Source organism: Colobus angolensis, unplaced genomic scaffold (genome assembly GCF_000951035.1).
Source record: "Colobus angolensis palliatus isolate OR3802 unplaced genomic scaffold, Cang.pa_1.0 Scaffold400, whole genome shotgun sequence".
Taxonomy (NCBI): Eukaryota; Metazoa; Chordata; class Mammalia; order Primates; family Cercopithecidae; genus Colobus; species Colobus angolensis.
The window spans coordinates 935,751-952,762 of NW_012117378.1; the positions used below are offsets into that span (position 1 = coordinate 935,751).

Consider the following 17,012-nt stretch of genomic DNA (forward strand, 5'->3'; position numbering starts at 1 on the left):
ATGAGAGACTTTATTCCTGATGCAGGACCTGCCCCTGTACCCTTTCCCCATTGGCTGGGGTCGGGTCATACAATCTAAACTAATGCCGGTTGGCTAAACATTTGATTTTTTTAGAAAGGGTGGGAACGTAAAAGAAAGTGGAGAGAAAGGGGAAGCGGGTGTCGGTAATGAACAAGAAAGTGAGTCCTCTTTCCAAATAAGGAAAGGAATGTGAGCTGGTACTGGTAACGCTTGGTACTGAGGCGGCACTAGGCATCTAACAAAGGCAAAAAGGAAAAAGGAGAAAAAGAAGAAAAAGGTGGGGCGTACTATGAATTAAAGAATAAAAGATTGATCAGATAATTGGAAGAGAAACCCCATTATATCCCACAATACCTTGGTCCAGAATTCTTTTAACAATAAAAGTCTGAGGATTCCTTTAGAAAAGCAACCCACAGATAGAAAAGCTCTTGCTTACGTCATACAGTACTATTCCAAAGTCCCGGGGCAATGATTTTTTTTAAATGCATATGCAAATAGTTTTGGAGACAGTAAGGTGAAATATTCATTCTTTATATCTAATAGTGGAAACATAAATTGAAACATACTTTACGGAAATTTGACAGTGTGTGCCAATAGCTTGATCCTTCTTTTTTTTTAAATCTATTCTTTTTAACCCAAACTTTTAATTTAAATTCATTTCTAGGATTCTAAGACAATAATCAGAGATGTGATATTTGGGTACAAGTTTATCTTAGAATGCTATATAATACTGAAAATTTGAAAGAAATCGAAGTAAGTGTCTAACAAAAGGGAACTAGGTAAATCAATTTTTTTTACCTCATTAAAGCAGAATACAATTTAGTAAAATCATGCCTTCAAATAATATTTAATATATTAGGGAATGCTCATGGTATACATAGAAAATGACAAAGCAGTACTTAGAAGGACCTTTTTTTTAAAAGTGTATGTTTTAAGTATAAAAACATACTTAAGGGAAATGTAAAATGCTTATAGGATACAGTTTATTTTTTTCTTCCTATTTCCCTACAATTTCCAAAATAAACATGTATTGCTTTTATGATTCTAAAACAAAATATTTTGCTTTCAATATATATGGAGTTTCAATGAAGATTAAAAAAAATAATTACCAGTCTGTCTCATTATGAGTTAGGACAAACATTTCTGAAAAGATTTCTATATCCATAGCAATTTTTTTAAAGCACTAAATTTTTTACTTTAAGAGAGACTTTCTGATCTCACTCCATTCCTCACTATTTCTCTCTTATCCACTTTGTTGCTAGCTGGAATACTGACAATCACCAATCAAAATCACAAAACATCTGCAGAGAGCACAGTGTGTTCAGCAGAATACTCACGCTTTCTCTTTCTTAGTGATCATTTCTATAAAAGTTTAGAGAATCAAGGATCAGGAAATGAAGAAACCATCAAGTGTTATGAACACTTGGGGCCTCACAAACCACCAGGTGCTTAAGGGGGCAAGTGGCACTGTGGTTCCTTCACCCCAAGAAGCATATTAGTTCTGTTGTGAGATTGAGCAGCAGATCAGGCTGATTCCAGGGTCATCATGGACAAGAAAGCATCCTCCCCCACCCAGGCCAAGCAATTTTAGAGGAATCCTTGGACTCTGGTCTACTCTGGGCTATACAGGCTATTCTAAGTGTCTCAGACTGTCTACTTCAAAGAAGCCCTAAGTACTTAGCATGGGAACAGAAAGCAAATTGATTTGTGAAGGTCAGCCTCCCCATGCCCACTCTCAACAGCCCCTCCTTAATCTACAAAGAGTTGAAACTGAGCTGCTACTAGATCAGGCTTCAGGATGGGAATGGTAAAGCGCTGGAGAGCCACAGCTTGTCTTGCCATGTGCTACTATGGTATTAGACTCATCAAGACATCCAGGCTCCATTCAGTGTCCACCTCTGGAGGTCAAAGCTGTCAGCTAGCACAGAACTACTTACTTCTGACCAGTAGTTCTCACAATGTAGAAGGAAGCAGGTAAGCCTATGGTCTCAATGTTTTTATTCCCTCTAAAACGCATGTTGAAAATTAATCCCCACTGCAGCAGTGTTGGAAAGTGGGGTCTCGTAGGAGGTATTTAGTGTGGAGTCCTAATTAGGGAAAGGGAATTGGGCTAGCAGGACCCAGGGAAAGCAAAATAAATAAATATATAAATAATCAAAACAAATAAGCTATAAGTCTACCCTTCTTCATGATCAAGGACACATAGCTCTCCTGCACAAATAACTCATAATCTTCCTGTGCCCAGGTATCACCAGATCCTCGGCTGACAGAGAAATGCAAGTTAGCTCACTACAACCGCGGTGCTCTCAGTACTGCACAAACCCTCTCCAGCACCCAGCACAAGAACCATCCTATAAAATCCCCAGCAAGACTTTGTCTCTTTGCAGTTAACTCCTCTCTTGCTAATTTGCCCATTGCATCCTTGAAATGTATTTTCATGCTTTCCTTAATAAATCTGCTTTCCTTTACTTACAACTGCCTTGGTAAATTCTTCCTACTGTCCACATGACAGCAGCCTCAGATAGTTGCCAATCACCTGCAACACTGAGGTCATAAAGACTCTGCCCTCACAAATGGATTAACGTCACTATAAAAAGGTCTTATGAGCATGGGTTCTCTCTCTTCTGCTAGTGAAGACGTGGTATTCCTCCTCTCTGGAGGACGCCGCATGCAAGCTGCCATCTTGGAAGCAGAAAGTCCAGGCCCTAACCTGCCAATGCCTTGATTTGGGGTGTCCCAAAGTCTAGAATTGAGAAATAAATATTTGTTCTTTGCCCAGTCTGTGATATTCTGTTACATCAGCACAAAACAGGCAGCAATGGAAGTGTGGAATGCATGGTCAAGCTCTGCTCAGCTAGGAAACAAGACCTACCTCGTAGGAAGTTCTGATGAGTCTGAAGATGTCTACCTCAGGGTAAGGTTCCACATCATCGCTGAGCAAGGAGTGGAGGTGAGGAATGGGAGGCAATGTGCTGTCTTTATTGGTCACACTGTCTAAATACCTGGAAGAAGAATGCATCAGAAATCACAGGGAGAAGAAACTGGAATCCTCCCATTATAATTCTCCAATCACTTTCTGCAAGTTCTACATTTTAAAACAAAGGACTAGAGTTTCTTTAAAGATGGAAAGAGAGAAAGAAATTCTGTTAATTTCTAAAGAAAAAGCATATGAAAATAAATCGTCAGCCACAGGAAGAAGTGAGCATTATGATTACCATCAAATCAGTTAAGACTCACGAAATGAAGAGAAAGCACGAGGAAGAAAACTGGAGGTGGTTTTCAAAGTGAGGCTTAGTACGATACCTTCCCAAAACGGTCATGGCCTCCCCATCATCCTTGCAGTTCAACAGTTTGTCCACATTTGCATCCAGCACAGCTAGGGCCAACTGGAATATCACTTTAATTCCTTCATAGAAGAAACAGTCAACAACCACAACTGCACTCTCAAAAGGCATCACACTGAGAAATAGTGTGAGGAACCAAGACAGGGAGATGGTAGAAATCACGCCCAGGTCTTGCATGCAGTCATACAGCTGTGGGACGTAGTCTCGTGCTAGCTCCTCAAAGACACCTTGGTCCACCAGTGCACCTGTAGCAACGAGGTACACAAAAAGGCACAGCTTAGCCAACTACACAGTGTAACTAAAGAATCCATTCAAACAACTTGACTAATAATCCAGTTCACAATGACTGCTAGCACAGGACTCTGTTCCTTTCTGCTAACTGTTCTGCTGTGACTGTTACTAGACCAAGGTGTCAACACAGCTCAGGCACCAGATTAGTTCTGGCTGCATCTTCTTTTTCGGGGCTCTTCCTGTCCCGTTTTCCCTTCCAAAAAAGAACAATCACATGACAATTATAAGGGTTGTTAAGAAAGCCAGTTTATAAAGTTTCCATGACATACAATTAGTTATTGTGTTGGCAACATAATGTTTGGTTTGGCATGAAATATACATCCATGTATAGTCATGCATCACTTAACAATGGAGACATGTTCTGAGAAATGGGTTGTCAGGCAAATTTGTCATGTTAGCATCTTAGAAAGTCTCACACAAACCTAGGCGGTAGAGCCTTACTACACACCTAGGCTATATGGCATAGCCTATTGCTCCTAGGCTCCAAACCTGTATAGCACATTACTGTACTAAATACTGCATGCAACTATAACATAATGGTAAATAGTTGTGTATCAAAACACAGAAATGAAACAGTAAATTTACAGTATTATAATCTAATGGGACATCTGTTATATATGCAGTCCATCATCAGCCAGAACATCAACACATGACCACAGTTCCAAATGTACATCTAAGCAGCTTAGCTGGCAAACTTTTATTTATTAAAATAATATTAATAATAATAATTCCAGCACTTTGGGAGGCTGAGGCAGGTGGATCACCTGAGGTCAGGAGTTCAAGACCAGCCTGGCTAACATGGTGAAACCCTGTCTCTACTGAAAATACAAAAATTAGCCAGGCGTGGTGGCGGGAGTCTGTATAGTCTCAGCTACTCAGGGATGAGGCAGGAGAATCGCTTGAACCTGGAAGGCGGAGGTTGCAGTGAGCCAAGTTCATGCCACTGCACTCCAGCCTGGGTGACAGAGCTAGATGGTCTCAAAAAAAAAAAAAAAAAAAAAATCACACTTCTGGATGCGTGGTGCCCATATATTAATCATTTTTTAAAACAATTACTTTTTTTAAAACTTAAAAGCATTCCTGTTGTACACATTCATGATCAACTTAAGGACATTTTTGATAATATTTTCAATAATCAAATTCATGTGCAAATGTTTAGAAATATAGAAAGAAAGCAAGCAAGAAGCATAAACAATATACTGTATGACCCTAGCAATGAAAAGCTTGTCCTGCTAAAATGAATCACTGACGTTTGAGAGAATTACAAGGAGTTACAGCAATAATTTAAATCCTCAAAACAGGTGTTTGCTTTGCAATAAAACCAGTCCTGAAAAATACCTTAGAAACCTAGTTTTCAATAAACCTCTATATTCTATTTTTTCCACCCCAGATAGCCTTTTTTTTTTTTTTGGAAATACCTCTGTATTTCATAGGTTTCCATCCTCTTTATTAATTTTCTTATCAAATCTCTTTGTGTTGATGGTACGTATACCTGGTGTAGCTCTCACATGTCAGAGTGACACACACATCAAATATTTTCTAAAATAATTTCTGGAGCAGTGGTATGTGTGTAGTTCCTTAAACTCCATGGGGCTCCTCTGTATACAACCATATTTATTCAACCTCTCTCATTTCCATTTTGAAAAACTGGAGTAGTCTGAAACTCTTCTGGCTTATGGTGACCAGAAATAGTGTTCCGGCTGGTACCTCTCTAAAAACATCTTTTTGACAAGACATAGGTTGAAATGTTAAATGCATCTCCACCTACCCACAACTCTGGTGTTGTAGTAATCTGGGAGCATGCGCTCACACAAAGCCACAAGCAGCCAGAAAGCTTCCTCCTCTTTGGCATAAAGCAGCAGCACTGAAGTGACAATATTCATGGCCTAAAAAAGTGAAAGAGGATGTCAACAAATACAGTTTAAAATATAAGAAATTCTGTTAGCATATTAAAATTACTCAGTTATTCTCACAGGGGCTGGCAAACCTTTTCTATGAAAGGTTAGATAAACATGTTTAGGCTTTGGAGGCTATACATAGTCTCTGTCACATATTCTTCTGAGTTTTGTTTTATGACCCTTTAAAAATGTAAAATCTTGAGTCCTTGAACCAGTAAGTGTGCAGTCTTCCTCAGCACCAATATTCACCAGACAGAGCCCTGAACTCCTACTGGCAAACCCCTATTCCAAAAATTTGCCCAAAGGCTATTTCACAAAGCTTTTAACCTGCTAAAATCTCTCAATGTTCTTAATTCAGTGAGGTAAACATTTCCTTTGTAACTTTCCATAATGGTTTCTATAATCAGGTACACATGGCTCCAGGCTTTCCTCAGAGAACAATGAAACCTTTCAGACTTGGAGTCCTCACCCAACATTTCCATCTGGAGAGAGATGGTAGTGATAACTGAGAGTGATTTAAATTCTAAAGTAACTGTACTTTATTAAAAGATATTATCAGATACCTCATAACCACTCTAGACCCAACTACTTTAATAGTCTTCTTAATTAAAAAGAGGAAGATTAAAAGATAAATATGAACTTTATTATATTAGAGGCCAATTACCTCCTATGCTTTTGATCTCCTAGAAACCAGTAACTGTTCATCAGGCTTCTACAATATAATTTCAAAAAAGGTATTTTGGTTTAATAGGCTCTTTCTTGTAAGTCTTACTCATTTTGTTCCCAAGTGACATCATCATGGAAATTCCACTTGAGAATTAACCTGCTGATCCTAGTACATGATGATGGTCCCTGCCAGTTCAGTGGAGATAGGTTTTTTAGGGGTCTACCTTATAACAGGCTCTGAACTAGGTATTGGAAGATGAGGGACACAGTGGTGATATCTTGCAGGTCCTAAATGCTGGTGTTAGATAAAACAAAGATGAAAAGGTTAACTAGTCTGTGTGGGGGGTTATTTAAATTGAAAGTTATAAAAAGGTAAACTAATGCAGTACAGGGAGACTAACATGTGCATGCACGTGCACTCGCGTGTTGAAGTAGAAGTTCAGCCTCTTTTAGCTTTTGCTGGATGGTCAGGGAAGGCCTCTATGATGATATAGCCTTTGATTCTAAGGTCACGTTATTTTGGAGCTTCCCAAATTTTGGCATCTATACCAGTACAAGAGACGACTTTTGTTGGTATGTAGGCACCTTTCTTAATACTAAGCTAAGCATTTATTTTAGTGTGTATTAAGACATAACCCTAGCATATAAAAGCTCTATTTAAGGACATGATTACTTAAAAGGATGCAAAGTAGGAACACTGTGGCGAGCCACAGTGACAGGCCTGGTGATCAGGATGCTCTCTCTTACTCCAGGGTGGGATGAGGGTTGAGGCAGGGAGTGATCAGAAGGATCTTCTCCAGGTCACTAGCTAGGCAGTGGTGAATCCAGAAAGGGCTCCTCCGCTCAGTGCAGTGGTTCTCAACCCAGGATGATTCTGCCTCTCAGACACTTGGCAATATCTAGAGACATTTCTGGTTGTTACAACTGGGGATTTTCTACCAGCATCTAGTGGGTAGGGGCCAGCGATGTTACTAAATATCCTACAAAGAACAGAACAGCCCATACAACAAAGAATTAACCAGTCCAGAGTGTCAACAGTGCCAAGGTTGAGAGGGCCTGGGGAAGTCATAGTTCTGTTAATCGTAAACCTTCCTTCCCACTATGTGTTGGTAAATAAATAGAACTTTTATTTTATTTTTTAGCATAAACCACCTGTGACATTTACCTGGCAATACCCTATGTTGGGATTTCGAAAAGCATAAGCTGTTAAGACTCTCCTTAGTGCAGCAATGCCCATTTCATTCTGAAAAGCTGGGTGTTCTGGAAGGGAGCGGTGTAAATCCCTCTCAATCTCCTCCGTGGCGAGATTATACTTCCCCATGGACTTCTCCACTAAGTCTTCATAGTACCCAGGATGTGTGGCCTTTTCATTGATGGCACCTGAGATATATCCAACAGATACAATATCAATAATGTGAGCGCTCTGCCCTTTGGTTTGCAACTACAGCTTACGATTGAACCACTTTACTTCCCTGCCTCTCAAAGGAAACTTGCAAGAGAAGGTGAAATCACAGATGTGGTATGTTGCAATCGTGGCTAGACTGGTGAATTTTTCTGTGGCCTCCTTCCCTCTTTCAGTTCCACCGTAGGCTGGCTACCTAAAAACTTTCCTAAGGTAGAGGTTCCCAAGCTACAAAACCATGCACTGAGGAACGCCCACAGACAGTCCCAACGGGCCGCTTAGGAGCACAGGTGGGGAGGTCATCATAACAAGCCAGGCTGAGGCTTCACCTTCTCATCGCTCTCTTCAACCCCAGCAGCTTTGCTTTTATTTTATTGTGGTTTTCATTAAGATTTCACTTGAAAAAGGAGGGTCTGACTCTCAAAATAAGTTTGAAAACTGCCTGCTAACCTGTTAGTTCTGAAGGGTTTAACAGCCATATTGAGGAGAAGGTGGAGATACTTGGTGGGGTTTTTCAATTTGCAGAGAGTGGTAAGAGTATTCCTAGCAGTGGTGAGTCATCATTAGTGATGGAAGTTCCTTAGGTGGTGGGGATGAGGATGGAGAGTTATACTGAGCCTCATCCATTTGAGATACTTATGAAACTAGTAGGCCTCACAAAACCTAAAAAGTTAGCACCAGGTGGCCGTAGATAGGGTCCCACCCTGCCTAGATAGGGTCCCACCCTGCCTAGATAGGGTCCCACCCTGCCTCGATAGTGTCCCACCCTGATAGGGTCCCACCCTGCCAATTCCGGGAAACAACCTCATGAGGTCCCACCCTGCCAATTCCAGGGGTCTCACCCTGCCTCGGAGTTCCCGGAATCATCAACTCCAGGAAAGAACCTCATAAGGTCCTGCTCTAACCAATTAAACCAAGACCCCTTGCTCAGGCTATAGCTAGACCCAATCATTTTACGCCTTAAACTTTGTTTGAATTTCGCGCCATAAGCTGTGTTTGAACTTGTGTTAGCCTATATAAACAGCCTGTAACAAGCAGTCGGGGTCCCAAGACCAACTTAGAGCTTGGGACCCTAGCGCGCTAGTAATAAATAACTCTCTGCTGTGAACCTCGTGTCGGTGATCCTTTGCGACGACCCCTGCCCAGGAGGGAATCGAGACTTACACTTTAGGATTCTTTAAGACAGAAAAACCCTATATGCAAATATCTACTTCTCAATCTAAATTTTAATTACATTACTGTTGGGAAGACTGAAGATTCACATACAGAAGAATGAAAATGAACCCTTTTTTTTAATACCATGTACCAAAATTAATGCAAAATGGATTAAAGTTTTAACACAGTTTCTGAAACCATAAAACTGGTAGAAGAAAATATAGAGAGAAAATGCTTCTTGACACTGATATGGCAATTATTTTTTGGATGTGACACCAATAGCACAGGCAGCAAAAGCAAAAATCAGACAAGTGGGATGGCATCAAACTAAAAAGCTCTGCACAGCAAAGGAAGCAATCAAAAAGCAACTTAATGGCAGAAAATATCTGCAAACCATATGTCTGATAAGGGGTCAATATACAAAATATATAAGGAATTCACAGAACTCAATAGTCTAAACCAAACAACCTGATTTTAAAATGGGCAAAGGAAATGAACAGACAGTTCTCAAAAGAAGGTATACAAATCACCCAACAGGTGATTTAAAAGTGCTCAACATCACTAATCATCAGGGACATGCAAATCAAAACTACAATGAAATACCACCTCATACCTGTCAGAATGGCTATGATCAAAAAGACAAAAGATAACAAGTGTTGGCAAGGATGTGGAGAAAAAGGGAACCCTTGTACGCTGTGGTGGGAATGTAAATTGCTACAGCCATTATAGAAAACGGTATAGACATTCCCTAAACTAAAAATAGAGCTACCTTATGATCCAGTAATCCCACTCTAAGCATATATCCAAAAGAAGTGAAATCAGCATCCTGAAGAAGTATCTGCACTCCCATGTTTATTGCAGCATTTTCACAACAGCCAAGATACAGAAACAATCTAAATGCCCATTAAGAGATGAATGGATAAAGAACATGGGGCATATATACAAAATGGGATACTATATTCAGCCTATAAGAGGGGAAGTTCTGTCATTTTTGATAACGTGGTTGAACCCGGAGGACCTTATGCTAAGTGAAATAAGCCAGGCACAGAAAGACAAGTAATACATGTTCTCAGTTATATATGGAATCTAATATAGTCAAACTCATAGAAACAGTGAATAGAATGGTGATTACCAGGAGCTAAGGAAGGGGGAAAATGGAGAGATGTTGGTTAAAGGGTATAGAGCTTCAGTTATAAGAAATGAAAATTTTCTGAAGATCTCATGTAATACTGTATTCTACACTTGAAATTTGATAAGAGGGTAGATCTTAAGTATTCTCTCACCAAACTCTCCCCACCAAAAAAAAACAAGAAAAAAAGACAAAAAGAAAAAACATAGTAACAATGTGAGGTAATAGGTATGTTAAATTAGCTTGATTACAGTAATCATTTCACAATGTATATCAAATCAATACACCTTAAATATATATAATTTGTATTTGTCAATTATACCTCAACAATGCTGGAAAAAATGAATGAGTTCATGAAGGCTGCAGGATACAAGATCAATACACAAAACCTATAGGCTAGCAATGAATAATCTGAAAATGAAAGTAAGAAAAGAATTCCCTTTACTATAGCATCAAAAAGAATGAAATATTTCGGAATAACTATAACAAAACACATGTAAGAGTTGCACACTGCAAACTACAAAATATTGCTAAAAGAAATGGACAGACTTAAATAAAAGACGTTCTGTGTTTATGGGTTGGAAGACTTAATGTTGTTAGGATAGAAAAACTCCCAAATTGATCTACAGATTCAACACAATACCTATCAAAATCCCAGCTGTCCTTTTTGCAAAAATTGGCTAGCTGGTCCTAAAATTCATATGCAACTTCAAGAGACTCAAAAAAGAACAAGAAAATTGGAGGACTCACACTTCCCAATTTTAACTCACTGCAAAGCTACAGTAAGCAAGACAGTGCAGTACTGGCATAAAGACAGACATAACAGATCAATGGACTAGATTTAAGAGTCCAGAAATAAATCCTAACATTTAAGGTCTATTAATTTTTAACAAGGGTGCTAAGATAATTCAATGGGGGAAAGAATAGTATTTTCAACAAATGGTGCTAGGACAACTGGATATTCATACGGAAAAGAATGAATTAGACTGTCACCTTCATCTCACACCACATAAAAAATTAACTCAAGGCCAGGTGCAGTGGCTTACGCCTGTAATCTCAGCACTTTGGGAGGCCTAGGCGGGTGTATCATGACGAGGTCAGGAGTTTGAGACCAGCCTGATGGACATGGTGAAACCCTGTCTCTACTAAAAATACAAAAATTAGCCAGGCATGGTAGCACACACCTGTAATCCCAGCTACTCAGGAGGCTGAAGCAGGAGAATCACTTGAACCAGGAGATGGAGGTTCCAGTGAGCCGAGATCATGCCATTGCACTCCAGCCTGGGCGACAGAGTGAGACTCAGTCTCCAGGAAAAAAAAAAAAAAAAAAAAAAGAACCTCAAAATGACCTAACTATAAGAGCTAAAACCATAAACTCTTAGAAGAAAGTATAGGTATAAATCTTCATGTCATGAGAGCAGAGTGACAAAAGAAAAAATAGATAAATTGTTATTTCATTAAAATAAAATTTTTTTGTGCTTTGAAGGATACCATCAAGACAGTGAAAAGACAATGCACAGAATGGGAGCATTTTTAGAAAAAATCTGATAATCAATTTGTATCTCAAATATGTTTAAAACTTTTACAACTCAATAATTAAAAGATAACCCAATTAAGAGCAGGCAAAGGATCTGAGTACATATTTCTACAAAGAAGATATAGAAGTGGTCAGTAAGTGCATGAAAAAATGCTCAACATCATTATCCTTCAGGAGAATGTAAATCAAAATAACGTTTAACCTTTAAAAGGTTAAACATAGAGTTACCACACGAACCAGAAATTCCACTTCATTCATACATTCAAGAGAAACAGAAGCAGGTGTCCATATAAAAACCTGTATTTAAAAAAATTTTAAACTTTCTAATTTTCTAAATTTTAAATCTGTATTTTATTTTTTGAGAGAGGGTCTTGCTGAGTCACCCAAGCTGGGGTGCAGAGGTCTGATCATGGCTCACTGCAGCCTCAACCTCCCAGGCTCAGACGATCCTCCCATCTCAGATTCTTGAGTAGCTGGGACTCCATGTGCATGCCACCACACCCAGTTAGTTTTAAAAAAATCTGTTTTGTAGAGATGGGGTCTCACTATGTTGCCTGGGTTGGTCTCAAACTCCTGGGCTCAAGTGATCCTCCTGCCTTGGCGTCACAAAGTGCTGGGATTACAGGCATGGGCCACTGTGCCCAGCCCACACAAAAACATGTAGATGAACATTCATAGCAGCATTATTCATAGGAATCAAAAAGTAGAAACAACCTAAATGTTTATCAACTGAAAAACGAATGAACAAAGTGTAGTATATCCATACAATGATATAATATTTGGCCATAAAAAGGAATGAAATGCTGATACATGCTACGGCATGATGGAACCTTGAACACAGTATGCTATGTGAAAGAAACCAGTCACAAAAAACTACATATTATATGATTCCATTTATACAAAATGTCTAGCAACAGAAAGTAGTCTGGTGGTTGCCTGGGGCTGGGAGGGGGCTTGAGGGGAATGGAACTACCAGTCTGTATTTCCAAACAGTTTATATCTATTTTCTAAATGGATAAAAGGTATGGGGTATTTTGGGGAGATGACAATTGTTCTATAATTGTGATCATTGTACAATTCTGTGAATATACTAAAAAAAAAAAAAAAGCCACTGAATTGTACACCTTAACTGGTAAGTTGTGAATTGTATCTCAATAAAGATATCATAAAAATATATAAATGATATTGACAGGGTATACACTCACATTTCATAATTCAGAAAATTGGAGTCCCAAGATTCCTGGACTGGCCCAGGCCTCTGACGGTCACTAAGAGAGCTGGCCTCACGACTCACGCTTGCCCTGGAAAAGCCAACCCGGCTGACAGGGACGTAACGCTGGCTTTTGCTCTGTTGTTGTGGGAGAGATACTGTGATTTCTTGTCATCTCATCTGCATTTCATGTCAGTGGGTACAGAATTCAGGTCATGAGGCCGTCGCCCTAAGGGTCACAGGGAGCAGGTGAGACCCAAGTTGGGCTCTGGCCTGGAGCTGTGCTCTCTTCATGACAGGCTGGCCCTCAGGCAAACCCCATTCCTGGATGTGGAAATACGGGCTCAGTTATCACCCCAAAAGGGGGCTGCCATTAAAGGAAACGCTGCCGTTAAAGGAAACGCTGGGTCTAACTCTCAACATTATCTCTGAGATAGGGCTGTGTACTATTGTTGCATATACTAGTTTCCCGGTACTCGTCTTGAGTTTCATTTTCACTTAAAACACAGCTATAAATAACTTCTAATTTGAACAAGGAAGATGAAAATGGAACTCTGTTTACTCTGTCAGTGATGTGAATCTGGTTGTCAAGGTGACTAGTTCACCAAACACAGGGAAGACAAGAGAAGACTGGATGGTAATGATCTTCTTGGGTTTGAATTATAATTAGAGATGAGTTGACTCAAATTTAGGTTTCTAAATGAGGAGCTATGGCTGGTCTACTTAGGGAAAATGAGGCCAGGCACAGTGGCTCATGACTGTCATCCCAGCACTTTGGGAGGCTGAGGTAGGGGATTGATTGAACCTACAAGTTTGAGACCAGCCTGGGCAACACAGCAAGATGTCTATTTCTACAAAAAGAAAGAAGGAAAGAAAAATGAAAAATAAGACATGTATTAAATAAATATAGAACAAACTAGTTTTACATGAAATAGACAAAACCAATTATTTTTCAGGATTATATGTTCCTATTTCTGAGACATTTATACATCTCATTATGGGCATTTACATCTACTTTTACAAAGAGCTATAGGTTTCTTTAAAGGCTTTCCTGTGAGTCTGGTATTTATTAATTTTAATATCACTTTCTAAGAATAAAAGCTTTTAATAATAGCATTTGTGTCAGACCATCTTAGGTTCAAATAAAAATATTCACATAAGCCTATTTAGAATGATTATATTTCAGGCTTCAATCTAGACAGAGCAACTGATTTACATGTGAAAGTAAAGTTAGTGAAACTAAGGAGTGCTCTGATGTCTGAGATACTAAAGATCCCCCAGACACTCAGTGCTTTTGGATGGGAGGAAGCAGTGTGGGCTTAGCCTGAAGGATCTCTGGTTTCTGTAGCAGGGCTCAAAGACCTGATGTGACAGAATGATAGACAGGCACAAGAGCCAGTTCTGTGGACCAATAAAGATGGATGCCTTCACCACTGGTCCATGGATGTGTCCCCTTCTGTCCTTCCTGGCATCTCTGGCTTGAAGTACAAGGTATGATCTGAGTAGGCTTTTATTTCCAGTGCAGACTCTGGCCTCACCTTTATGGTTCCAGTGATGACCAAAGACTTCAGGAGGTGGCAAAAATCAAACACCCGGGCCTTTTCATTCCTCTCATTTCTTTCCTCCCACTTCCCTACCCGATGACTGCTCTGAGGATGTGCCACACTTACACATTCTCAATGAAGTTGACGTAGCTGGGAAAGGAAAAAATACCTACCCAAGTCACAAAGTATTCTGCTCTTTTACTTCAGGTTCTCCTTTATTCCTAAATAGCCTGACTGAAGAAATGGAAGTACTTATAAAGATTCGAAGGATGGTGGCTTCAACATTTGGTCTGCTTCCTATGGGTCCTATAATTTTATAAAGGGAACAATAATTGAGGGACTTCAATACTCTGGTGAGGAAACATGATGTAGCTTTCAACTGGGGGATGCATATTTGAAAGAACCCCTGAGGCATGACTGAAGGCACAGAGAGGCCCTGGCGTGGAGTCCCACAGACTCTGACGCCAGCACTCCCAGCCCAGCGGCCGTACCTGACAGCAGCAGCCAGAGCTCCCCACGCATGCTCTCCGGGATGCCCTTCAACACCAGCTCCCGCGTTTTCTCTGTGCGGTACATGCAGATCCCTTGCCCATACTCAGCAAAGTGAATCTTCCAGGCTTGCTCTTTCAGAAACTCTTTGGCCTGAAAGGGATAATGAAACATTACGACATCCAAAGTACCCTGAGGATGGTAAGAGAAGAGTGATGGAAGGTCAGAACACGTTCCCTGCTGAATGGAGTGACAAGTTCCAGAAAGAACTCATGAGAAAAAGGAAGTCAGATTTTCTGGAGTTCTCTAATTTTACACATCTACATGGCCTGCAGCTCTGCCACAAAGCTTTTGGGCCCAGAGTCAGAATCCTACTTACCTGATATTGTATTTATGGTTTTATGTCTACACCCCCAAGTGAAGGTAAGTTAATGATGTTTAAATATGGGCTGAGAAATCAGGTATTTATTTGTTGGTTTAACTTAAGCAAGAGCGAAAAACCAAACACGACCAAAAGAAGTCACCTGTACCCTCTGTAGCTCACCTCCTTCCATGAAGCCACTGTGAAAGTTATAATATATTTAGACCAAAATCTGCTTAATAGGAAAATCTCCATTTACACAGGCATGTGTGAATTTACTTACAGTAAAAAATATTGTTAGTGGCATTGTTCAAATCTACGAAGTTTCATGGAAAAGTGAGAGGCACCCACCAATTTCGGGTTGAACTCCTCGGGAGACCGCCGCCGATACATGGTCATCAGGGTCTGTGTGGCTGTGGGGACGCTGTTGCCATTTAGGTTAAACTGGCGCTCTCCATCAGCATCAGAGCTCGTGCTTCTCTGGGGGCTGGAGGAGACGAGGCTGCTGGGTCGAGAGTACACCTGTCAATACAGAGAGGAACAAGACATTGGGAGGACACGGGCAATATAACCTACTTCTTCAGTGTCTTCTGTCTGGTTATCAAAAGCTCCATCATTTTTTCCCAGGATGTTTCTTGTTATGTGAAGAAACAGGAGAAAAGCAGCCAGCCATCATTCTGGCAGGGATTAGACAGGTGGCTGGGTCCTGGGTTGCAGCACTTCAATGCTCACAACAGGTTTCTGAATCTTCATGTTTTAGATGCATATTCGCAACAAAGTGCTTGCCCATTTGTTTATCTGATTTGCATGTATGCAAAGCATGTCATGGTTGAATCAGCAGCTATGGCTGCCTCATCACCCCATTGAGTTTCTGGTGCCTCAAAAATGCCCATATAAGCTTGGAGCAGGTGAATGGAGACAGGGATGTTATGTGTGAGCTTACCACCTTCAAAACATGTTTTATCTGTCAGTAACTTCCTCTAACCATTCAGCTAGTCGCCTGTCTTTTCAGGCCTCCAATTTTCCTGAATGTTGGTCCAGGGAAGAATTCCACAGGGACCCAATATATATTTTATCATAATAAAATCATCATAATGATTTGTATTTCAGGTTTGAGACTTTATTTAGTGACCTCTGTATCATTCTCAACAATGTCACTATATGGACCCAAGTCACTTGCTATGTAACTAGAACAGATTACTTAAGAATTTCTTCAAGTATAAAATAAAAGTGTTATTCCAGGTGATCTGTAAGGTTCCTTCCAAATCTATGACCCCAAATACAAAGTCCTTGAGATTTAAATGAGATATTGCTGAGATATCACTCTGGGCATCAGATGCAAAGCTGGAAGATCAAACAAAATGGGCAAGGAAGTGAACACACTTGGGCACAGGAAGAGGATAAATCAAAAATGCTTTCAGGTGTCTTCCACAGACCTCATCATCTGAACTGTTGTAGCTTCCTGCAAACTCCTTGTCAGAATATATTTTGGAAGTAGTCTGTTGTAGGAAATCGGAGATCCTTTGCACTAGAAAGTCTCTATCTTTCAAGTTGGCAAATAGGAAGGTCATCCTGTTTCGGGTGCTGATGGATAAGGGACTGGGGAGCACACTGGAGCTGTCTGCCTTTTCTACAATTGTCACCTGAAAAGAAGTGGGAAACAAAGAGCATTATTTTCCAAGAATTACCCAACAGTAGCCTATGAGCAGCACTAAAGGAGGAAGGCGGCACTTTCATTGTTCTGTAGGAACCACCTATATTTTATTGAGGCAAAACTGAGACTCTTTGACTCTGTTCCAGTAAAATAAAACAGTTCAAAACAATCTAACTGGAGCTTATAGTAGAAACTGGAATCGTCTTGCTGGTTTTTCCAAATCAGTGGTTCAAAACTGGGACTTTTTTCCTCTCAGGAGACATCTGGTAACATCTGGAGGCATTCTGGGTTGTCACAAGTGGAGGGAAACT

At 40.1% G+C, this 17,012-nt stretch overlaps 1 protein-coding gene across 1 annotated transcript in view; it reads right to left on the reverse strand.

Moving 5' to 3' along the window:
• TBC1D9 (TBC1 domain family, member 9 (with GRAM domain)) overlaps window positions 1-17,012 on the reverse strand; it is a 134,486-nt gene that overhangs the window by 34,540 nt on the left and 82,934 nt on the right. Inside the window, exons 7-13 of the mRNA XM_011955806.1 lie at window positions 16,484-16,690; window positions 15,399-15,569; window positions 14,689-14,839; window positions 7,386-7,600; window positions 5,425-5,542; window positions 3,325-3,610; window positions 2,894-3,023 (exon numbers count right to left, since the gene is read on the reverse strand). Of these exons, the coding sequence (XP_011811196.1) occupies window positions 2,894-3,023; window positions 3,325-3,610; window positions 5,425-5,542; window positions 7,386-7,600; window positions 14,689-14,839; window positions 15,399-15,569; window positions 16,484-16,690 (1,278 nt within the window). The remainder of the gene's footprint in view (window positions 1-2,893; window positions 3,024-3,324; window positions 3,611-5,424; window positions 5,543-7,385; window positions 7,601-14,688; window positions 14,840-15,398; window positions 15,570-16,483; window positions 16,691-17,012) is intronic.